This window comes from Desmodus rotundus, chromosome 1 (assembly GCF_022682495.2).
Source record: "Desmodus rotundus isolate HL8 chromosome 1, HLdesRot8A.1, whole genome shotgun sequence".
Lineage (NCBI taxonomy): Eukaryota > Metazoa > Chordata > Mammalia > Chiroptera > Phyllostomidae > Desmodus > Desmodus rotundus.
Genome location: NC_071387.1, coordinates 156,425,553 through 156,451,504, shown reverse-complemented (window position 1 = coordinate 156,451,504; position 25,952 = coordinate 156,425,553). Strand labels below are relative to the sequence as shown.

Here is a 25,952-nt window from a genome sequence, read left to right as displayed (position 1 = left end):
TTAAAGACAAAACAAGTACCTTGGCTCAGGTTCAATAGCTTTGACCGTTTCTCATTAGGAGACGTGACACCTTGTGCAGTTCACTTCAATATTTAGTGTTTTGTTTTTCTTATTAATCTAAAGCAAAATATTTTTCTAAAGTAAGTATAGAGTAATTTAGAATCTTTTAAGGAATTTAGAAAAGGTGACTTAAGTTTGCTCTAGTTGTATATTTCCTTCAGCAAACCAATACATTTAAATTACAGACCTTTAATTCACAAATCTGCACATAGAACTGAATATTTAACACAGAAAACCATAGGATTTATTTAAGTTTACATCATTCACAACTTTTTGTTTTGTATAAAATTTGCATGTAGGGAAACCAAAGCAAATTAAAATTTTAAAACATAGCCTTAAAAACTTACATAATAGGGTTTTGTACCTTAAACCATCCACGTTATAAAATACAAGCGCTGTGAAAATGTGACTAATGATCCAGTCCTTTAACCAAATATAATGGGACTACTGAGAAGCTTTATCACTTTGAAGAATAGCTTTCTTCTCACTTAAGTTCATGCAATTGATTCAATATTACTCTGTGATACAGCTTATTCACAGGAAAAGGGTCTTTAAAAAATTGAATGTAGAGTATTTTAATTTTTAAAAGTTCTACTTCCACCCAAAACTGTTTTCTTCAAAATCCACTTTCACCATTTCACTTTTCCTTTATCATAAATTTAAAAAATATTCTTCACCATTGTAATATCAGTAGCACTTCTTCAGTGTCTAAGACTTCATGCAGCATCATACAAAAAACACAATTACTACCACTGCTCCATCCTCACTGTAAGGCTTTCTTTACTCTTTACCTTCCTAATACTACTTAACTTGGCATAAATGGAATTGGAACATAAAGGCTTGGTCAAATAGATGGTTAGAATTACAAATGGGTAGGAGAGTATTAGTTTGGGTTTAGGAATAAGTTGCAAGCAGGTGTGATAACTGAGATGCCTATACAACTCAGTTGAAGCAAAAAACAGGACTGATGACAAGAGGTGCTATTTTATGTTCCAGGATTCAAGATTTAAGCGCTACACATTTTTAAACAGTCATTCTCATGATTTTAGAACTTTCAAGAATCTGTAAAAATTGTAATTGTTGTCACAAATAAGTATGTCAAATAAAATTAATGGGAGGATAACCACGGAAATAAAACATTTTCTTCCTCACTTTTAAGTGAATCAAGTTATGTGTCTAATTTGGGGACCACTATAACAAAGGACATTTCATCAGTAACAACTGCACAGAATATCTGATTCTTAAGAATTTCATATTCTTATTCAATGTAGTGTGTGACTCCACAATTAAGTGGAGTTATTGTCCTATGTAATCAATGGAGACATGTGTTTGAATAATAAGTAGGCACATACAACAAGAAAGTAAAGAGAAGCCAGAGAGAGGTCACTGCAGCTAGACTGTCCACAGGCATACCAGATATGTTATAAGATAAAAAGTAGGCTGTAAACAGACTCCTCCTTGGAATTACTCTGGGTGTCTGGCATTTAATTCTACTTTCCTGCATTCTGTTGAAGGAAGTAGGTCATTTTCTCACATAGTACAACTTCGAGGAAAATCACACACCGAAGCATAGATACAATTCTACTTTCCTTCTCCCCAAACCCCTTCGCTAGAGGGTCAAAGTTGGCAGAAAATAGCTAGGATTCTACAGCCCTTCAGCCCTTTCTGTCTTCCATGGGACGGACAGACAGCTGTTAGATTCTTGCAGGGATGCTAGTGTTTGGTGCCTTTCATGAGTACACTACTAAGTAACTAAGCAGGGCCAGTTTAGTGCTGAAGATTGTGTGGGGCCTTTGCTCTCAGGTTAGCAGGCATTACTGAGTGAAATGAAAGATGAAATTTATTCACACAATGATTTGAGTAGCTATTAAGTACATTTTTCCAATTTCTCTGGTAAGTAGGTTAATTATTAAAGGCTAGGTATACATTAAATAAAAATGAATATCAAGAATATGCATTTCTATGCAAATATCATAGACAGTATTTTAATATTTCCATAAACCATGAAGAAATAAAGCAAAGATAAGAATATTCCATAATAAACAATATTTCGGAACATAAGAAGTCAATGTATAAAAAAATTAATATGACATATACTACTAATTATCAAGTTAAAATATTTTTAGTGTGGTTCACATGACTTGATGTCTAGAGATGGGTCTCTTATTCTGACTAAATGGTATTTTCACATATTTAATATTATAGAATTAAATAATAATATTTTAAATGCTTGAATTTAACTTGCTCTTGAAATCAGTACAACATTGGATGTTCCTCTACTCACACACATGATCAGTATGTCTACCCAGTACAATATATACTCTATAAAGATGTTGACTCTTAAGGCTTTGCTCCAGCTCTTTTGGTCTAAATTATACCTAAATCAATCGAAAAGAGTCAATAGAGAAATAGCACAGTGGTGTTGAATGTCAAATCATATCACATAATTTAAAAAAAATCCTCTTATAACTTTAAAACTGGTTTATCAATCTCTGATTGAATATAAAAGATGTAAGATATGCATTTACATTGCTTCCTCATCACGTCTGACTATATAAACCACATAGAAAGGACAGTAAAAATCCCCAAAAACAAAGAATAGGAAAAGAAGTAACAGGAGAAAAGGTATTTCAACAAAATTTGGATGACACTAAGTAGATGGACAAGCCACAACTGATTTAGGTTTCAGCTTTCTTTGGGATACTGGGTCTACAACAGGAGGAACCCAGCAGAAACACAATTCATTCATAACATACCCTGGAAGTCAGGAATTGGAGATAGCAGGTATCTCTGAGGGCAGGGTTGCAGAATGGATGAAAACAGAATGACTGGCTGAATGTCTATATGAGTAGTAATCAGACTTCCCAGATCTTCTGTTTTGCCTAATCAAATAGTTTAGGAGATGGTTCTTCTCTAACTCTGGCAGCAAACAGCAGAATTAATGTTAAACCAGAGAAGATTGGGCTTGGGAGTACTAGATAAAATTCAGGGTGAAAATGAAGAGCTGAAAACAAGGGGGCAGAGGGAAGGGATTAGTACACAAACTGACTCACATTTAAATTACTGCCTGCAGGATGAATGCTGAGTCTCTGAGTCTTCTTCTCCAATCAGCTCCTACAACACTGGCTGTCAGGCTTATACCCCACTGATGAGAAAATAAACAATTTTTCTCTGGAGAAAACAACAGGCTCAAAAACCTGCAGACACTGATATTTAGAGGTACCTCCAAGAATGCTACCAAGTCTATACTCATCACCCAGTAAAAGGCCTACTAATCAATAAGCTCCAGTCATTTGCACAAAACTTCCATTTTTTTCATACCACCTTCTTGAATATAAACAGATACTTAAAAATCATGAGAAATTTGAGTATAATCGTTAACATGACTGTGATTAAAGCAAAAACAGGGAAAGGGGGACTCAAAATAAACAATGCAGGGTTGAAATTAAAACTTAAAAGATACTAATATCCTTAGAAATAAAAAGAGAATGTATACATCCATGACAGATACATGCTATAAAAATGGAATATTCAGATAAAAAGTTTAAAAATTAAAAAGTAACAGCTGATACAAAAATTGTAACAGAAGGGTTAAGAGAGAAAACTAAGAGAAAAAACAGAATATAGATAAAATAAATGGTAAAGGGGAGATAAAAAAAATTAAAAACTCATTTAAAGAAATCAAATATCTCACTAAGAAAAGTTTCTGAAAAAGAGAGACATCAGAATCTTACCAAAGAGACAATATAAATCTATGGATAAAAATAGCAGATTGAGTACATCTGCTTACTTTTGTTCTCTCCCCAATCCATACCAAAATGACTGTAAAAGAATGTTTCTAAGTAAATAAGTACAGTGAATGAAAGAAAAAGAGCAAATTAAATTGTGGAGGCTAGAAAGCAGGTAAATACGTGGTAAATGACTAAACAGAGTGAGGAAGCTTAATCAGAAAGCCAAGTGCAATCTGATTTTATTGCAGAATTACCAAAGAAATAAAGAAGTAGTCAGACGGGGGGGAAAGTGTGAGTGTGTGTGTCAGCGGTGGTATTAGGAAAAAAGCACTACTAAAATTTTTTTTTAAAGTAACCACCTAAAACTGTCCCCACATGAAAGGATTCATGCTTTGGAGAGCATGAAAAGGAGGATCTCTGCCCTATCCAGACGATTCAACAACTTGCTTCCCCATGTGCTCAGAGCTTCCAGTCTTTTAGAGCCTCACATTTACATGTGAACAGGCAAATATCACCAGATCTCTCTAAGAAAATTCTTCAGCATAAGAGACAGCAACCAAACCAAACAAAAACTTAAGAGGAAAAAGATACACGGCATAAAGAAAACCTTTACAAAATTTATCAGTATCTCAAATATACGCAAAACAAGGTCATCATAAAACAAGTAGGATTCCATAAAGGTAAAAGGAGAAAAGACAGAAATAAGAGCTCTTAAAAATTAAAAATTAGCAGAAGTTAAAAATTCAACTAAAGGATTAGGGAAGATTGAGAAAGTCTCTCAGAAAATTAAAGAATATAAAAATATAAACATACAAGAAAATGAGAGTCTTAGAGAACCAGTCTAGCAAATCCAATGTCTAAAAAAATAAGCATTCCAGAAACTGAGAAAATGAAAAGGAAATAACTAATAAAATAATTCAAAAAATTTTTCTAGAAGTTAACACCATGAGTTTCCAGACTGGTGAAGTCCCAGCACAAAAAATGAAAAGAGATCCTCAACAAGGCGCATAATAATACATTTCAGCACACTGGGTGGCTAAAGGGAAGATGGTAAAAGATTCAAAGGGAAAAAAATATAGGACATACAAAAAAATTCAGAAATCAGATTGGCAAACTAGAGTTTTTAAAAAGCGAGAATGGAACTTCAAGGACAATAAAATAATACCTTCCAAATTATTAACAGAATTTTAAACCTGGAATTCCATTCTTAATCAAAGAATCAATTAATACTCAGGTAGTACAAAAATATTTTCAGATGTGTGAACTCACAAAAAATGCATTTCCCATTCAATCACTGAAAATAACACTGGGGCATATGCTCCTCTAAAATGAGAACGTAAAACAAATAAGAGTTATACTTTATATAAATATATTTAAAAAAAAGAGCACCAATTCAAGAGATGCAAAAAAGAGTATCTAACAAGTAATTGGTGCTTCCTGGGGAATAGCTGTGTAGTAGTTGGGAAGGTTAACCAACCCAGCCTAGTGCTCCAGGAGAACTGTCTCCAGGAAGATGAAACTGACATACTACCTGATGGTTTTGAACATATTGAGCAATTTATACACCCAGAAGAGTTTGAGGCTGAATTAATGGTATGTACAAATGCAATAACAATGCAAAGGAAAAATTAAGACAAGTATTTATCTGTGAATAGAGTCTACATGATCATAACACAAGCACTAAATATCCTTATAAATGACATTACTGTACTTGGCAGATGAGATGAATGAGAAATGATCGATGGTAAGTTAACAACCAAGGGGCATGTGCAATGTCCTCATTTCCATAAGAAATAACAATAGTTAAAGCCTAAAACTGAAATCAAGCAGTGGTTTTGTATACATATGGAAATACAGATGTGAACATAAAAGAGAAAGGGGAGAAGCTGCCTCTGGAGAGGTAGAAATAGAGGAGAGAATGTTTAATTTTAATAAAAATAATAAAAAAGAAACTAAAGTTATTGCCCAGTAGTAAAGAAAATGAGTTTCCATATTTAAAAGCTAAACCTAATTAAGCTCAATTAAGGATGAAACTTCAGAGCACCAACAGGATGAAGAGAAAAAGCTTCTAGAGGATATGAGAGGGTGACGACAGCATATGCCAATTGCAAGACGGCATCCACTCTGTCATCTTCAAAACTCTAAGGAAAAACTGTTTCTTTCAAATTGTGCTGAGCCAAACTATCAACTGACTATGGGGTAGGGAGGGGGGCAGGGAATAAAGGTAATTTCAGGCATGTAAATGTTTTATAAAAATGCCCACCTTTTTAAGGACATTATAGAGGACTACAGTCTGTCAAAACAGGAGTAGACCAAGGGAGAGGAGATGATGTGATCCAAAAAGAGGCACAGGGAATTCTTAGGAAGACATTGACGAAAATCCCAGGATTAACAGATACTTAGGAAGTTTAGAGCACCGAGGGTTCTAAGTGTCGGAATATCCTCTCTAGGAGGTATTTCCATGGGAAAACAAAATAGAAACACTGGGAACTACTGAGGTATAGAAATCTAAGAATAAGAATAAAAAATTGAGGAAAGATACAACACTATAAGGCTTAACTATAAATACTTTCATAGATGTAACTAAAACCAATGACTGATTTAATTTTAAAAAGTCTCTTTACTTTCTTGAAATAGAAAGGAGAAGGAGCAATAATATCTAAAATTAAAGAAATACCATTATCACATAACATTTAAACGTATGGAAGAAATCCTAATAAAGGTAAAAGCGGCTCAACATGAGACGCAGGAAAGGAAAGGCAGGCAACTTGCTTCTTTCCTTGCATTTCAGTTTTTAAACTATTTATCTCCACTTTGACATTTTTTCAATTAAATCAAAAGGATTTCAACAACGAAAAATTCTCTAATTATTTAAAATATTTTTCAAATCAGAAGTGAGATTTAATGGTGGTAGCTGAGAAATGGAAAACAATTTCATAAATTAACATTAATAATGTTTTGAAGGATACACTGCAAAAGACAAAACAAGCAGGCACCAGACTAAGCTGATATTCATTTCCTGTGTGGGCTTCATAAAATTGTAGTAGACTTCAGTTACTAGATACACAACTGTAGCAGCCACTGTGAAATCCACCAGCCACTGGTACTCTGGAAAGTAATGCAATGCTGGAAAATAAAGATTAAAAACGAAGTTTTACTTAAATTTTCATAAACAGCCTAGAACATTTATCTATAATTAACTATAAACATGCTAGACATTGTCCTATTTGCAATGCAAGGATTACAAACACAAGAATCTAAAAATGCTGAAAACAGATGAAGAATGTTGGCACTTAAAACTAACTTCTAATACTACATGTAAGTCAAATAATTAAAATAATCTTGAAATGATTACCAATAACTAAATTGTTGTTAAAATACGTGATTGCAAAATGAGCTGGTATTTTCTTAGCTGATTAGCTATTTTTTACAGAAATTATGTATCATTTTTTTTTTTTTTAAGAATCTGAGCTATACTTTAGAACAGTGATTTTCAATCTTTTTAATCTCATGGCACTCAAACTAATTACTAAAATCCTGCAGCACACCAAATAATATATTTTTTGCCCATTTAACAAAACAAAACAAAAAAAGGATGATTTTGATTCATTCACATTGGATGGCTACTGTTGTATTGGCTGTTGTCATTTTTTAAAGTTTGACAATCTAAATCTAAGGGGAAAGAGGTCAGGGCCCCTGACTAAGTAGTCAGGTACTGCATGTTTTAAAAATTCTTGCAGCACAATGGTTGAAAATCACTGCTGTAGAATACAACCTAATGTAGACTACTACAGCTTTACATATAGTCATTTCTGTGAAGAATGCTAAACTTTGTACAGTTATTAACTGCCCTGATGGAACGTTAGTAATTTTGAGTTACTGTGGATTAAAATAACAAATTAAATAAATCAACTCTTTAATAAATTATCTGCTCCTGTAAGAAAAGCTGGTGAAATATCTGTCTACTTCCCAAAAAACCCATACCCTTTCAATAAACTATTTCTTTCTTAAGGGTTCACATTAAATTAGCCTTCTCTGAAAATAAATATGATTCCATCTCTCTTTCCATTTCAGATATTCTGGTTTACTTCTGTCAGCATGTAGTCCAAAATATCAACATTTTATAGAAGGTTTCCTAAAAATGTAGAAATAAATCACATCATAAACATTAATTTGTATGTTCTCACTGGCACATAATAAAACATCTACATTGCTTTGAAAAATTTTAGTTGTAAAATGTAATACCTGAGGCTATTTTAAAATCACACTAAAAAGCATTTTTAAAATACCACTCAATGTAAGACTTACTTAAAATATCAAAACAAACTAACCAAACTTACATCATCTCTACGACGTGGACAGCAAAAATTACAATTTTTTTTATGACTGAGTAAATTTTTTATTTGCTGCAAGTTATTTTAATTGCTTTAGGTGTGTGTGTGTGTGTGTGTGTGTGTGTGAGAGAGAGAGAGAGAGAGAGAGAGAGAGAAAGAGATGTTCAGCTTCGAAACCATCAGTACGAAAAATTTACCCTAAAGTGTTTGCAGGATTTCTACCCTCACTCCCCCTCTAAAATCACCCAGTTAAACCTTTTGAATAACTTTCTGGAAGGAGGACAGGGAAATGGATGAAACAATAGACAGGTATCTATGTATCTAAAGGTTTTCAATTTTATTAACAACAATTGAAGTAGGTGTTCCAATTCTCTATCCCTGCCCTAACTCACACAGATCACCCCCAGGGAACTTAAGAGCCAACTGCCAAGCGACATTCAAATGTTCTTATGTTCTTTAAGAGGAACTTACAATGAACAGCTAATGTAAACTGAGATATACTTTTAAGATAGTTATTTAGATATCAATAATATGTAACTTCAGCAAAAGTACAAGTTATACAAATCCTTTGCTATACATTTAATTCAAGAATTATATTCTTTTTGTATTCAGTAATATAAATTATACACATACCCTTTTCATAGGATACTGGAATTGAAAGAAAACTTAAGAGCTTATCAAGCCTAGTAATTTCCTTTAAGCTCCTGAGAGTACCTAAATTCAAGCAGAAATTCTCTCCTTTTACTTAAACACACATACACAGTATGCATTCATAAATACATCAATATAAACATAAACAAAACATCTTCCCATTATTCTGAAGAACTGAAATGCTCTTGATGTTTTATGGCCAGTTATTAAACTAGTACAATTTGTAGTTAGTTCTCAAAATTGTACATGTGCAGCAACACACTGATTAAGCTGTGTTCTGAAGCCATGTTACCCTACTTCATTTTTTAAGCTCATTAATAGCTTAGTTCTCACTGACTATCTCTATCACATTTGGTGTGTAATCCTGGTCAAGTTATTTAACCTCTATCTAATGAATTGTATTTTTTTAAAGCGTGATAATAGTTATATACCTCATAGAATTGTGAGGATGAGTTAATACAAGTAAAGCTCTTACAACAATAGCTAATATGGAATTTTAAGCTATTATTAAAGCTAATTAGCTGATAATTAATAAATGTTAATTATTAAAGTGACAAAAATCTGTACTTAGAAATCAGGGGATATGTATACATATATTCTTATATTTATACATGTCTGTGAACATTTTATGTAAGTAAGCAAACATATAGGATAGTAAAACAAATGTGACAGTAAAATAAGTCCAAGTGCTTTTAAATATTTTAAATTTTGCATGAAAAGTAGTTTAAAAGGAAAAAAAGGATGAGATAACCAGTCTTAATGATAATAGACAATTGACTTAAATTGTTTCTCAATGACATTTCTGGGTTCTAGGACACCCTTTCCCCATATAGACATAAAATCTTTGCAGATGTAGAACCAACTTGCAAATGTATTGAAGGCACTCTGAATCGCAAAATAATTTTATATTATATAGATGCTAAATGAATGTGAAGGTTTTTCTGGGGTGGTATGATTTAACACAAGAAGGGCCAAATTCATGATGATACTTTACATGACACTACCAAAAATTTCTTAAGTATATTTTATTGATTATGCTATTACAGTTTTCCCAATTTTCCCCCTTTATCATGCTATTACAGTTTTCCCATTTTTCCCCCTTTATCGCCCGTCTGTCCTGCACCCACTAACTCCCCCTACCTTAATTTATGTCCATGGGTTATATATGTAAGTTCTTTGATTTCTCTGTTTCCTATACCCTTCTTAACCTCTCCCTGTCTATTTTATGCCTACTAATTATGCTTCTTATTCCTTGTATCTTCCCCCACCATTCTTCCCCTCCCACTCCCCACTGAAAACCTTTCATGTGATGTACATTTCTCTGATTCTGTTCCTGTTCTAGTAGTTTGCTTAGTTTGTTTTTTTTAGGTTCAGTTTTTCATAGTTGTGAGTTTGTTGTCATTTTATTATTCATAGTTTTTTATCTTCTATATCTTACATAAGTCCCTTTAACATATCACATAAGGGCTTGTGATGGTGAACTCCTTTACCATGACCTTATCTGGGAAGCACTTTATCTCCCCTTCCATTCTAAATGATAGCTCTGCTGGATAGACTAATCTTGGATGTAGGTCCTTGCCTTCCCAGCCTCTTCTTGCCTATAAGGTTTTTTTTGAGAAATCAGCTGATAGTCTAATGGGAACTCCTTTGTAGGTAACTCTCTCCTTTCCTCTTGCTTCTTTTAGGATTCTCTCTTTATATTTAATCTTGGATAACTTAATGATGATGTGTCTTTGTGTGTTCCTCCTGTCCAGCTTCTTTGGGACTTCTTTGGGGTTTCCTGGAAGTCTATTTCCTTCACCAGATTGGGGAAGTTTTCCTTCACTATTTGCTCAAATAAATTTTCCATTTCTTACTCTTCCTCTTCTCCTTCTGGCACCCCTGTAATTTGGATATCGGAACGTTTCAGGTTGTCCCAAAGGTTCCTAAGACTCTCTTCATTTTTTTTGAATTCTTGTTTCTTCATCCTGTTCTGGTTGGATGTTTATTTCTTCCTTCTGTTCCAGATCTTTCATTTGAGTCCCAGTTTCCTTCCCTTCACTGTTGGTTCCCTATGTATTCTGCTTTATTTCACTTTGGGTAACCTTCATTTGTTCCGTCATTTTACGACTGAGGTCAATCAGTTCTGTGAGCATCTTGATTACTAGTGTTTTAAACTCTGCATCGGATAGGTTGGCTATCTCCTCATCGCCTATCTCTTCTTCTGGAGTTTTGATCTGTTGTTTCATTTGGGCCATATTTCTTTGTCTCGGTGCACCTATTATGTTGTAGGGGTGTGAGGCCTTAGGTATTCACCTAAGGGGGTGGGGCAGCCCCCTTTGCAGCATTGTGGCGCTGTCTGTGGCAGAGGTCAGAGAGGGAAGAATATGGCTCGCTTCTTCACTCTAGCCCCACTTTCCAATGAACTCTGTCGCTGTAAGACTGGTAGTTTCTCCCACTTCGTTTCCCCGTTTAGCCAGCTGCCTCCCTGGCACTGTCTGGCGCTTCATGTCCTCTAAGCCATCCCTGCATCACTGGGCAGTCCACTGCCTTGGGACCTCGGTCCTCTATCTTGCCTCAGGGTCCTCTCCGCCCACCTGGTTGCCCATTTCCATCTCTCCCACCGGTCTGGTGCATGTTTCTTTAACTCCTTGTTTGTTGGAGTTCTATGTAGTTTGATTCTCTGGCACCTCTGGTTGTTTATTGTTTTTAGACTGGTTGTTATCTTCCTTTCGGTTGTGTTAGGAAGCAAAGGGTTTCTATCTACACCTCCATCTTGGCTGGAACCCCAACTTTGAATATTCAAAATTATTTTTTTAAAAAACACATTATTTTAACTCCTCACATAATGTAAACCATTCGTTCTCAAACCTGCTCAAAAATCAGAACCACTTTGAACATTTTAAAAAATACAAAGTCCCAGAACCCACTTAATATTTACTAAATCTCCAATGGTAAGTATGAGAATTCTTTATTTTTATAGAGCCACTCAAGTGATTCTGTTTGAAAACCAGTGTTTTAAATAAAATATTAGATGCCTTTCTCTTCTAGGATTAAAATAATTTCATTTTAAATTTAAACCATTATAGTTATTATGTAAATCAGTTTATTACTCTACAACCACTTTCTTTTCTACTAAATGTGAACATAAATTGAAATTATTGTAAATACAGGTAATTCAATACAAATATACAAGTGCAGTTCTGTAAGCCACATTATAAAAGAAACAGAATGGAAAAGATGGCAAAAAGTCTAGAATTCAAAATAATGAAAACTGAATGTGATGTCAACCTAAACAGAAACTGTGTAACAAACTTGTGTAAATTAGCCTCTGCTGAAAAATGGAAAAAATAATGCTTACTATAAGTTATGTGAAAAGAAAAGAAAAATGCAATTCAAGAAGTCATTTTGAGCTTCAAAGCTCGGACAAAGATTTCACATTCTATATAATGAACTTAATGATTAGAAAAACAATCAGAAAGTCTAGCCACAACAGATAAAAAGAAAGTGCTTTCACTACCATAATGTAAAGCTGAGATTTATGGAACACTTTACCAAGATTTCCCTTACCAAAAGTATCCACTTCTGTAACTGACTTTGTTTCTAGATGGAGGTCAATGTCCTTTGGAATGGTTAGTGGCTTACTTTCAATGTGACCATTGTATTTCCTATAAAAATGAGACAAGTAACACAAAAAACAAGTTATCTACACTGTTATCCAGGTGCTTGTATCAAACTAATTACAAATGAGATTTTAAATTTCACAGTTAAAAAAAAAAGCAGGATTTCTAAGATTTCATGAAAAAGAAGGTAAGGTACTCAAAAGTAGTTTTTAAAAGGGGGACTACAAAATGTGGATGTAAATTATTATGGGAATATACAGATTACCAGGAAAAGATCTATGAACATTAGTGACAGGAATAAAATCTGAATTGCTAGCTTAGCATTTCACTGATTTCTCTTACTGTCTCTTCTGTGGATTTAAAGACAGCCTAAAATCTCTTTCTTTAGGAACAAGAGTAAAAGCAAATGAAGAAAAAATGCATTTCTCTTTGAAATTACATGTGTACACACATACACACACAGATGTGTAGCTATAAACAAGTCAGAGTTAAAGAAATATATTAAGGTTTATGTGCACGAGAAATTGAGAAACAAGGAAACATGAATGAGGGAAAACAGAATTCTTCAAGTGCACGCATGTGTGTCACTCCCAAATTTACTAATTGTTAAAGACAAACATATTTGGAAAGTAATAAACTAAGTTTCAATAACATTAATTACAATAACAAAAAACAATTTTGCATATATTCTTGAATAAACTGGGAAAACCTCAGCAAAAATACTAATTCATGTCAATAAATCAAATAATTATCATTACCAGGAACAAAACTGTCAGAGCATCTTTTCATAAATGCAAAGCATTTTCAACATGTAAAAATTACTGTAAAAGTAACAAAATTACTGACTACAAAGTATACAATAAGAATTAAATGTGTGTAGAATAAATACTATGTTACATAACTAAATTCTACAAATGTTGAACATGGTAGCTGTGACTAGGCAGAGGTAGAATAGCTAAAATGAAATGGGCACACTAAAAACTAACCTGGATTAAAATCCTGACTCTTAATAGTTATGTGAACTTGCTCAAATCATTTAACATCACTGATCAACAATTTCCTCATTAGTAAAATATGAATTAAAATAATAACCAATTTCAAAGATATGTAGATTAAGTGAAACTGTTTGAAAGTACTTTGGGAATTATAATATTAGGCAGTAATATTTTTATAATGATGATAACTACTGGAATTCAGAGAAGGAAGGCTTATACTTAATCTTCCAAAGAGCTGCAAGATTTATTTGTAATTATCAGTGAAAAAAGAAATGATAGTGAGATCAGAAGTCCTCCCCACCCCCAACTAAGGAATCTAAAACTAAGGCCCATTTCAGAAAGACTAATTAACAAGCACTTTCCATGAGAATTCATTTTAAATATAGGTATAAAAATTTTAAGCTACAAGGGTCTTTCAAAATTAGTTTGGTCCTTCCATTTCACAAACGAGACTGCTGTGGTCCACTCAGTGAGGTTCAGTTAACAGTTTTCTTCATAAACTTTAAACATCAAAATAATATTCAGCAGCTCAATGGGACCTAAGAAGTTATACTGTCCACCACTTTTACTTAAAAAATGAGGAGACAGAGGTCAAAGGCAGATGAATTTTCCCAATATTCCAATAATGAGTCATAGCAAAATGTGGGAAAGAACCCAAGTCAACTGGTATCTTTAAATGAATTGTAGGGCAAAAACATGGATTATTCATCTCCCCTGATCAACTCCCCCCCACCGGCCACCGAATTTTAATATGATGGCTCTTTGTTTTCATTATTGAAACAGAGAAGACTATGGTAGACGATTCTTAAATAAAATAATTACTTTTGTGCTTATATATTAATTACTACATATGGGTTTTTCTTAAAGGGTGATTCAATATTATTTTAGATCATGGGTTTTGATCTCAAATTTATCAACTGTTTATGGTGTAATCGGTAAATGTTCCTTTAACCAAAGTACAAAATGGGACTTACATAAATTGTGTCAAATATTTAACACTACAAAGTCAACAATAATACTTACCTATCTTTTTTGCTTTTCCCTCTTTGCTGCTTCCCTGCAAGAATTCTTAATTCTTCTTCTGTGGGATGTTGATACCATCTTAAACTAAGAAAAGAGAAATCCTTTTAAATAAAACAATTAAAATCATCATAATTATTCATTTATTCTACAACTATTTATTGAGTTCCCTATTTGTGGAGACACTGCTGTGAAAAATCAGGTGAATATTTTAATCTGAAACAGATACTACTGCATAAGCCTTAAAAGGATTTATTTAGATTCAATCCAACGAACACGATAACTTAGTAAATAGATGCCAGACCCTGAAATGCTGTTTGTTGGTACATTTTTTACAACTAACAATGTATCATTATATAATAAGATGATACAGGCTTACTATTAAAAGTAAATGGAGTAAACAACAGGAAAGCTGGCAGCTGCACTTCAAAATTCTCCACCCATCCCTTCATTTATACAAATGGTATGTTTAAGAAAAAAAGAGTCCTTTGACTGCCCCCCAAAATACAAGTAGCCTTCATTTTGCTTTCCTTACTTTATTTCCTTTAATTTAGTTGGGAGAATCTCAAATTTTATGTGTATAAGAATTAGAGTATATTATTGTGGTTTAAACACCCCTTTACTCTTATCTATATGTAACCCTCTTCAGTTTTGGCTCCAACACAACTTGGTAAATTCACCTCCACCACCCAGTGAAAACATCCAAACACATCATTTATCCACCCACCAAGCACCCATGTGCTCAGTCTCAATATCCTGTCTCACCTAAATCTATCAGCCAGCCACCTAAATTTGAGATTCAGGTTTTATCTTTAATGTGCCCTTTCCACATGTTATCATTAATCCTGTTCTTTAACTCTCAAAATTCTGAACTTGCCAGCTCCCCTAAAAGAACCTTAGTGCAGACCTTTACCTAGCCTATCTTCCCTTCTAGCTCTAGCTATGGCAAAACTCTCTAAATGCTATCCTTGACGTCCCTCTGGACAGTCTCCTAAGTACATTCTGATCCCACCGTTAGTTATTTTTCCACAAGGCAAATCTTACTAAGATATATGCCTGTTTAAATCCTTTCCAATACTCCTCACAAGGGAAAGCAGTGAGTACGGCGGCTGAGCAAGGACTTTGATCAAGGTCCTGTTGTCATAAAGGAGAAACATATAGTTAGTATTGCTAGGCTTTTCAATTTTTCAATTACAAAAATCTAGATTCTTAAAGTGAAATATGCCAATTAAAAAATATTAGCAACTGATTTGCTATTTTTAAAAACACCAGAGAACTGACAATATGAGTAATGACTGGAAATTTGATGTTAACCTTTTTTAGCTGTAATAATGTGATAATTGTAATTTTTATTACAAAATTTATAATAAAAATTGTAATTTTTATTACAAAAAGCTCATATATTTTTGATATACACTGGAATATCTATGAATGAAACAATATTTGCTACAAATACGTTGGAGGGTGGAGGAAGGATGAAGGAGAATACAGATGAAGCAAACTGGCCCTGACTGGTGTGGCTTAGTGGACTGAGTGCTAGTCTGTGAACCAAAGGATCGCTGGTTCGATTCCCAGTCAGAGCACATGCTTGGGTTGTAGGCCAGGTCCCCAGTGGGGGACTTGCAAGAGGCAACCGTACACTGATGTTTCTCTCCCTCCCTTCCCCTCTCTCTAAAAATAAACAAATAAATTTTTTTAAAAAAAGAAACAAATCAACAACCAGCTATTATTATGAGTGCATAGGAGCTCATGATACATTATATATGCACTATATTATTCTGTCTACTCTTTATATATGTTTGAAAGTTTCCATTAAAATTAAAATACATAAGGCCCAAATGCATATATGGTTTGTGGCCTCCTGTTTCCACAGCATGTCATGATTTCACTACTGTCTACCTCACCAGACTCACCTTCAACAATTCCCCTTTTGAACATGACATTCTGCCTAGGCTAAATGACATTCTACTTCACGACTCTTTCATGACTTGGTTTTTGGCATATATTCTCCTCTCTGCTTATAAACACCTACATCCCTGTGTGGCAAATTCCACATTTACCTTTTAATTATAAGGCAGTTTCTCTGTGCTAAAATAAAAAATATACCTGGTCACTATTTTCAGTTCTTGGCACACAGCTTCAAAAGCCCTCAGAATGCCCTGAGTAATAGGGGACATCTTTGTTATGCTAATGAGAGGATTCATGGTAAGCATACAGACACCTTCAGGTCGGAGGCTGGCGGCCAGAACCCTGTGAGCAACCATGTGAAGAAGAGGGAGCCAGAGATCAAGTTCAATCATGTCAATGATACCTATACGACCAATCATACCTCTGTAATGAAATGCCACAAAATCTCTGGACACTGAAGCTCCTGAGCTTCCTGGTAGGTCAACACATGATGTGCCTGGAGGGTGAGATACCCTGACTTCACAGGGGGAGACCATGAAAATTCTGTGCTCCTTCCAAAACCTCATCCTCTGTGCCATCTTATAATAAAACTGTAATCATAACACTTTACTAAACTCTAGTCATTTTAGCAAACTACTAAATCTGAGGGGGCTGTGAAAATGCACTGATGCGTAGCTAGTAGCCAGTTATCCAAGTATGGGTAGCCTGTGTATCCCAAGAACTTGCAGCTGGCATCTGAAGTCCAGTCATTCTTATGGAGGACTTTGTCCTTAATCTGTGAGGTCTGTGCTAACTGCAGGCAGTTAGTGTCAAAATTTAACTGTAGTTGGTATCAGACCAGTTGGGTTAAAATGGAATATTCCACTAACTGAAAAATTCTTAAGAGTAAAGATTTTATGCGTATTTTTTTGTTTTTGTATATTTCCAAAGTAGTACAGTTACTGACAGATAATAAGTGATCAAAACGAATCACTGAACCAAAATGAATTCAGTTCTCCTCTCAATTTAAAGATTTTAAAATAAAATATGTATCCTAACCAAAAAGTCCCTAAACTATAATTAATATGGGTAAGAGGAACATCCTGAAATTTCTACTTAAGTCCAGAATTTTAATTTACAGTCAATTCTCATTATTTGTGGTAGTTACATTCCATAAAGTTGCTGCAAACACTGAACCATTGCTCCTAGGGGAAATACAGGGTGAGGTTCCTGAGAGTGGTTGTAACATTTCATCAACCAATCAATACGCAATCTTGTTTCATGTGTGTTTATGTTTAAAGATACCTTATTTAATATATAGTTGATTCATTAACATTACATTTGGTGCTAATATGCTATAACTCATGCCTAAACAAAACTTATCTAATAATTATAATCATAAATATTGCATTTTACTGAGGTCTGTGAATATTTGTAGCAAATTTTCTCCATGAGGCACATACATGATAGCTTTCTTGTGCTTAGGAACACTAGACGGCATTTCAGTACTATGCTTGGGGATCATTTTAAATAGTGGAGTTGCCAATGAAAAGCAAAAATGTGAAAATAGTGGCACTAATTAGACCATGAAAAGGACACCTGTTTAGAATACAAGAGGTGAAACAATAAGGACTCATTTGCTGGGAAAATGGGCACAGGGTCATTCAAATTTTTCCCTATTCTGCAGGTTTATGAACTACCTAGAAAGTATCACAACTATTGATTTTGTGGTGCTTTAATGAGTACACTTTACATACAGATTTTAACAAGTAGGCAAATCACAAATACGGACTTCAAAACTGATGAGAATTGAGTGCATAACACTTAGAAAAACATTTAAATGAGCAATAATTAATTTTATACACTAAAATTAGTTGTTTAGCTTTGAAAAATAATCAGTGGAAAAAAACTTTTACTGTAGGAAAACTTAGGTTACCTTTAGAGCCCTATAATAATAAAATATTTTAAGACCCTTATATTTTCTAGGATCCATTTTCTTTTTAAATATAATCAAGCTTGTTTACTCTTATTTTGTGAAACCATTTTTTAAAATGCATTGCACTTACTACACTTCTTACTAGACAAGTCAGGTCATCTTCATTAGGAATAACTTGTTTAAAGCTGGAATTTAAGGATGCTGGGTGCTCTTAGGGTCACTTCTAGTCATTCATTCATTCATTCATTCATTCATCAGACACTTATGGAGCCCACTGTGGTCAAGTACTCTATTAGGCAATGGAGATATAAACACACACAATAAAGACTAAGCCTTGCTTTCCTGATGACTATATTCCAGTTTGGGCAGAATGATTAACCAATTTAAAAAATGACAAAAAAATCATAAATTGGATGCCATGCAAAAGAATCAAGCAAGTGGTGCCAATGAGAGACATAAGCCTTAAATATTCGGTTAGAAAAACTTCTCTGAAATGACATTTACCTAGCAAGCTAAAGGATGAAAAGAATGGAGGGGAAGAGGATTCCAGGAGGACAACAGCATGTCCAAAATCACAGAGGCATGAAAGAACACTGCAGTAACCAAAGGGCCAATGAGGCAGTAGCACCTGTACAAAGAGAAACACGCGAGGGAGGCTGAAGAGAGAAGGGAAAAAATCATGCAAACCTCCGGGACCCTAGTAAAGAGTTTAGATTTTATGCTAAAGTACTGGTCTCAAGGCAGGAGGAAAGGCTTGATTTGCATTTTAAGATCTCTCCTGCTGCTTTATGAATTAGAGGGAGGCAAGAATGGCAGAGAGAGGTATTTTTTGGACATCGAAATCAACAGGTCTTGCTAATGGGCTAAAGGCAGGAAGTAAAAGAATCATAAGGAATGAAGGGTGACGTCTACATCTCCAATTTGAGGAAGATGGCAGTACATTTTCTGAAATGGAGTAGAGGAAGAAATCAAGAATTTAAAAATGCTGAATTTTTAAGTACCTATGAGACATCAACTGAAAATTTCAAGAGGGTAACTGCATATTAAAGTCTACAACTCAAAGAGAACCTGAAGTCATTACATAATTGTGGTTTTTAAATTTTAGGAATAATATCACCTAAGGAGAAAATAAAACATGGGAAAGCTAAAAAGTTGATAAGGAAGTGAGAGAGCAGAGTTTATGAAGACAATGAATGGAACAAATTTAGCTATAAAGGAAATCAAAGAAGTAGGCCAAAAACTAAGGAATGGATATGAGGGGCTTTTTTTAAGGAGGAAGAGAGGGGGTTCTTCTTTATTTGTTGTTGTTACTTTTAATGGAAGATCTTTTTCTTTTTAAGTATGTGTGCTAACAGAAATAATCCCAAAGAGATGAAGCAATTCACGCAGAAGAGAGAAATGGCCAAAGAAGCAGTTTGGGTGAAGGTTAGAAGGAACGGGGTATAGAGCGCAAGTGCAGGACTTAAGCCCTGACAGACAAGACACTTCCTTCACAGAGAAAAATTAAATTACATAAACATCAAAAAAAAGAGAGAGAGGAGGACTGCACATATAACTAAATCTGTGGGTTTGGTCAAGTGAAGATAGGAGTAATTGGCTCGGATTTCAAGAGCTTAGACTAAGGCTGAGGCAGGCAGGCATAATGTTTCAAGAGAAAGGATTTGGTTTGAAAAAGTGGTCTATGAAGTGGAGCATACAAAGACTGCTAGGCAGTATGGAGCGGCCGTCTAAGGTCTGAGATCATGGATTCAAACTAAAACCGAGAAGTACAGCTACGTCATTTTTTTTCAAGTCTATACTTCGTACAGTTTAATTCCATACCAAATGGTTCCCGTCTACTATACTTTAAGTTCTGGTCTCAAGTATTTCTTCTCCTTTCCTATTAGTTGGTATGTCTATCTCAGCAAAATGATTTGCAATATGCTTGTAATGGCTGCACTATGCCTTTCTAATAGGGGGTTGGCAGACAGATACAAAGTTATTACTTTAGATTCTAGGTAGCAGTTAATGCTTACAAAAATACAATTTGGGAAAAATGCTTTATGTTAATATGTTAAGCAAAAGAAACGATGTGAAATTGCACATACAATATAATCAGAACCATGAAGGTAAAATATTAAAAATTAGAAGGAAATATAACAAAATTTACACAGTAATTATCTTTAGCTGATGGGAATATAGTTCATTAACTCAGTTCTTTTTCCTTTTTGTCAATTTAACACATATTCTACCTCAGACATGTATTGTTTTGGGGATAAAAAATGTTTTTTAAAAATAAAAATTAAGTGCATGCTTCAGCAGCACATATACTAAAACTGGAAGGATACAGAGAAGATTAGCATGGGCCCTGCAGAAGGGTAACACACAAATTCATGAAGTGTTTCATATTTTTAAAAAAAAGTATTAATGGGATTTCATTTAAAAAACCTGAACCTCTAGCATTTTAGCTAAGAGTGTATTTTATGATAGTTCAGTAGCTTTTCTCTTACATTCAAATTGTCAGCAGGGTCTCAGATAATATTATATACTACAAAATTATTAAAATAACTTTTCAGTGATTTTCTTGTATAACACTCTTATATAAAATATGACTACTACAACCTTTCTTACTGAAGCAGTTCAATAGCACTATAAAGAAATATGTAACAGAAATATAGAATGTACTGGCCCAAACTCTCTAAAAGCTTTAAGCAACAATGTCATTCAAAGCAAACCACTTAAAATTTTTTCAGAAGTAAAAATTTCAGAAATGTAAACTGGAAAGCTGAACATGAACAAATACAGAAAACAGTACTCAGAACAAGCTAAAAAGCTTTAATACACATATAATCAGAAAAACTCTATTTTACAGTACACAACATAGGTCACCCACCACTGACAGATTTAGTCCCCATTCTAAATCTCCATAATTTTAACAAGTGGGAAAAAAACCTAAAACAAATACCACTTAAAACTTAGAAAATGTTTCAATATAACTAGCTAAAATATTGTTTGTAATACAAATACAGTCTCCTGTTAATAACTGGAAATTTTAATAGAACATCATGACATTCTGGAACTGGAAATTAAGACAGCTAATGCAAGGAGAGCAAGGACTCAGGCATTCCATAGGTAGGGTAGCAGCTGAAGGTTTAAACCTTTCCCTTAGGTCACAGGTCCCACCTACTGTGCATTTGAATAGTAGGTTTCTCTCACCAAAGGGAACTTGCAGATTCATGAATCAGGCAACATGCAAAATAGAACAGGCAAAAAGAGAGCAACTGAATATGAAGGTGTTGTCACACCCTCTTTACCCAATACTGGACGAGACAAAAACCAGAACAAATCAGACCCGTGACATTTTCGATAAGGGAATATATGGGGAAGGAGTCAACCAAAGTGAGAGCCTAGGGAGGCAAAGGGGTAGAGAAAAATGCACAAGGTTTGAGCTAAACAATCAGGAAAATGGAGAGCAGGTTCATCAAAGAAGCTACTAAGGAGAAAAAGCAAAACCCTACTCCTCATGCAAAACCCACTATTCAAATGTACAAAGAATGTAACCTATCACTTACCTCTCCATGAAAAGAGGGGCCAAGCAAACTTCAAAACAAAAAGGAACTTTAATTACAATAGAAAGTAGAATACTTTGGCTACAAATCAGTGGTATGCTGAACTCATAAACAGCTAACATCATTAGGCCATCTGAGCAACTGTTCAAACAAGTGTTCCTTATGTTAGCGAAAGCAGTTCACACTAAAAGTACATAAACACTAACTTCATAGGAGTTTTCTTCCTTTTAGGGAGGGAGGGAGGGATAAATAGGGCAATCTGAGAGAGCTAGGATCCTCACTGTTGAGTTTTTCAAGGTCACAGCTGAGATTTTCACATTCACAAATTATGGGCAAAAGAAATCTTAAGTTCTTGTTAAAGCAGGAATCCCTTCAACATTATCTAAGTTATATAAAATGGCATGAAAAAAGAACCAACAATATTTTCTAGTAGAAAAGTATTTCCCTATTTAAAAAGCTGTTAGAATGGAAATAAAATATTTATAATTTAGTAATGTAGGATAAAGTTAATGTCAAATGGTGAGAGGTATAATTTGAATACATGATACTTCTTAAACTCTACTTCATACTTAGCATGTTTTTGGTAATCAAAATCAATGCTGATGGGCCTGTTAATTTAGTTTAGGACTAAAGGTGGCTATGTAGCCATAGAGAAGCCATAAAAATACAGTAAGTGAAGAGATACCAAACAGTACTTATAACCTGAAGGATATCTTCTAAAAGGCCAAGTACAGCTAGAAAAACAGGTAGAAAAAAAGAAAATCTTAAATGAACTACTCTGGAAACTGCCAGTATTAGTCACAATGGTTGTAGAAAAGTTCACCTGCACCAAGTTCAAATCTCTTTTCAAGCATGTCAGTTCCTGGACAAGGTCTCGAGTGGATGAGCAACCAAAAATCAAATAAATAGTAGACTCTGTCAGAGTTCTAGGATAAGAGGCCTGAATCTGCTTAATTTTTCACTGTCTGAATGTGACTAAAGTTAAAACTTTGTTTTCTCATTTGTAAAAATGGAGACAATGGAGGAGGACTATACTATTAATCCTGCTTTCTAAGTAAAAATGAAAACTACATTTCCCAGCCTCCCTTGAACTTTGGCCTAAACTAGTCACAGGGCCCTATAAACCTACGTAACGTGGGCAGATATAATACATCTTCTACTAAGCCTGTCTCCTAGGATCTCCAGAAAAATCCATAGCCTCCTCCTTCTCTTGATGTGCCAACTGGCACAGCATCTAACAGAGGACTTGAAGGTAAGAGGAGAAAGATGGTGCCACAAGACAGTTTATAATCCCTAAATCACCACTTGAAGTATAGCTGAATCCTTAAAATGCCATTTTGTAAAGGATCTACCTGGAGAGCTGCCCAACCACTCTCTGATTCCCCCATTTGACCCTTACTCCTATCTGAGAAAACTGAATGAGAAATTTTTATTAAATCCACACACTGACATTTCTGAGGTCATAACGTACCCCAAATACATCTCCTCTCCTACCTAGCTCAGAGTGTACAGATCCAAATGAGACAGCAGAAATAAATATTTTATCAGGATAAAGTTTTATAACATTGTTCAGGTAATATTAATGGAATTAAAACAGACTAAAGACTATGCAGTTTTTTTCAAAAAAACTACAGATCTACAACAGTAACAGTAATATATGTTATTTATCAAGAGCCAGAAAACTAATTAATTTTTTCATACTAAAAATCACCAGGCTGCTAATTTACAAGCAAAACTTGCTTTATTCCTTCAAGGGATTTACTTCGTTAAGAGAATGTCAGGTACTCATTAAACCAACAAAATAAAGAATCAGGTGCCACTTCACACCCTCCATTCCAAAAGAGAAAGAGGCCAATGAGACATGGACAAAAATTAAATTACAGAATACAAAAAGAGAAGCCATGTTAAAGAAAAATACAAATACTTATTTATAATTTGAAGATATTATACTATTGGAATAAATATTAAAATGATATATATAGAAGCCAAAAAGAAGTTTCTTCTGTCATATGATTAACCTATGTGGTTAATACACACATAGATTAATGCACATGTATACACTTAAATAGTTCTATTAAATAGTTCTATTCAGTATAGTCACTCCCAAGCCATCCTACACTATTCATAATTTAAAAATTCCTCATGATCCCCACCTCTTAAATTCCTTCAGCATTTTATAGATGATAAAGAATGCCTTCAGATCTTCCTTTCTTCAACTCAGTAGTATGACACAGTTTAAAATGCAAACTGTTATTTCTAATCAATAAATGTTTATATAAACAATTAATAAGTGATTTCACATTTTCTCAATATTAAAAGTTTCATAAATCACAAAAGGTTTGTAAAACAATAATTATCCCCAAAGGGTAAAATCAATTATCTTATTTGAAGGAGTTAGGAAACAACATTTAGCAATTTGGCTTCATGACCTAAACATTTTAGGATTAACATTAAAGAAAAGTGGATGATATTAAAAACACAAAACAAAACAGGGGGAAATGTAACTACAGCAGAAGAGTAACTATTACTAGAAAATTCTGATGGGCACGCTTAGGACCTGATTTGGAATTCAAGAGAGCATTAATTAAACACTAAGTTTGATCTGTTTGCAAAAGCAAATCAAGAATATCTAAAAAAAATCAACTTCATGATCATTTTTAAAGGCTGAATTCCCTCTCAAATTAGGGGTATATACATTTATGACACATACTTCTCAAAAAGTGAAAATTTTGAAAATACATAATTCTAATATTAACAAAGAGAAGAGAATCAGGTTTATAATCTTTTAGTTTTTACCTGTCAATGTTTTATAGAAACAAGTGAAAAAATCAAGTTATATAAAAACATGGAAATTACCTAAAGACTTAAATGGTCAACACTGTGAAAACCTTTGCAGCCAAATGAGATCTAGAAGTCTCACTAGAGACTCCTCATCAGCATAATCTAGAAACATGCAATTCTCAGAAAATAAGTTACCTTAATGTATCTTATCTAGTTTATTAATTCAGATTCCATTTACTTAGAATTAATAATAATTTGCTGAGCTGATGTTTACTCTCTCATGATCTATATAGCAAAGGGTTTTCCTAAGTAAAACCAGTAAACAAGATTATACAGGGTATAACCCTACACAGTTAAAAATTAGTTATAGATGATTGATTTTTTTTACTTGTAAATAACTCTGATAAATGCTTTCAACTTATGTCATTTATTTTGCTAACGAAATAACATTCTCAAATAGCTGTTCTCTCACTTACCTCACATATAATAGTGCTCAAAAAATTTTAAGCAGTCTGAATATTTTTCTATAGTTAAACACATATGGAAAAAGTATAAGCATATAGACAAAGAATATAAATAATTAAAACTACAAAATAAATTCTATGGAGGAAATTTAAGCTTTGTGGATAGCATGGCCATAAAATATATTATTTATCTTGCGATATATGAAATCGTTGGAAATATAAGAGCTGATAATTGTTTTATCCATTGTTTTCTAACTTCAAAAGGTCTAAACAAAAGACAAGACACAGAAATCAATAACAGAATTTGGTTATTTATTGGAGATGAGTAATTGGAACAATACTATAGTCATGGTATCAAATGTATAACTTACCTTTCATAATTACACAGGATTTTGGCATGTACTTCTGTGTGCAGAGTTTCCCGCTTTTGCCTCACTTTATCTCCTATATTTAACTTTACTTTTCATTTTATTGTGTTTCTGTACACATTTCAGCAAGGCAACTTAGCTGCTTTGCGAAGGAGCGGGGTAGTAGTAAACTTATAATGCAGTAGACAAAAATTAAAATCCTTCACAGTAACTTCACTCCCTCCTTGATAAAGTTTAAAATTATTTGCAGTAAAGTAAAAGAACCCTTTATTCATAGTAAACTCTCAGCTGAGTCGCTAATAATAACTAGGTCCTGTGAGTCATTTTTTCCAACAATTGTGGAAATAGCTAAGCACTGCAATTCATCCTTTTGTTGACCAACTTTTCAAAAAAGTGAAAGTAACCAGAAAAGTTATGCGTTATTTTCAGTGGCCATGGACAAAAGGGGACAATGAAGGGGAGGGGAGACTGAACTTTTAACCATGCCCCATTTATCTTTGTGTTAAACAAATAAACCACAACACTGCAATAAGGAAGTTAAATTTCCTAACTTTCCTTGGTCATATTTTTAGAAA

At 33.9% G+C, this 25,952-nt stretch overlaps 1 protein-coding gene and 1 non-coding gene across 8 annotated transcripts in view; one reads left to right on the top strand and one right to left on the bottom strand.

Moving 5' to 3' along the window:
- TMEM161B (transmembrane protein 161B) overlaps positions 1 to 25,952 on the bottom strand; it is an 84,367-nt gene that overhangs the window by 34,816 nt on the left and 23,599 nt on the right. For 6 of the 7 annotated variants that reach the window (XM_053912016.1, XM_053912024.1, XM_053912022.2 and 3 more), the window contains 3 exons: positions 14,397 to 14,480; positions 12,326 to 12,423; positions 6,761 to 6,917 (listed from right to left, as the gene is read on the bottom strand). In XM_053912016.1, the coding sequence (XP_053767991.1) occupies positions 6,761 to 6,917; positions 12,326 to 12,423; positions 14,397 to 14,480 (339 nt within the window). Of the gene's footprint in view, positions 1 to 6,760; positions 6,918 to 12,325; positions 12,424 to 14,396; positions 14,481 to 25,952 lie in introns of those variants that run through there. The other variant, XM_053912026.1, reaches the window with a different exon arrangement.
- On the top strand, positions 20,502 to 20,608 carry LOC112307579 (U6 spliceosomal RNA). Its single transcript, XR_002975065.2, has one exon. It is a non-coding gene; the product is annotated as a U6 spliceosomal RNA (small nuclear RNA).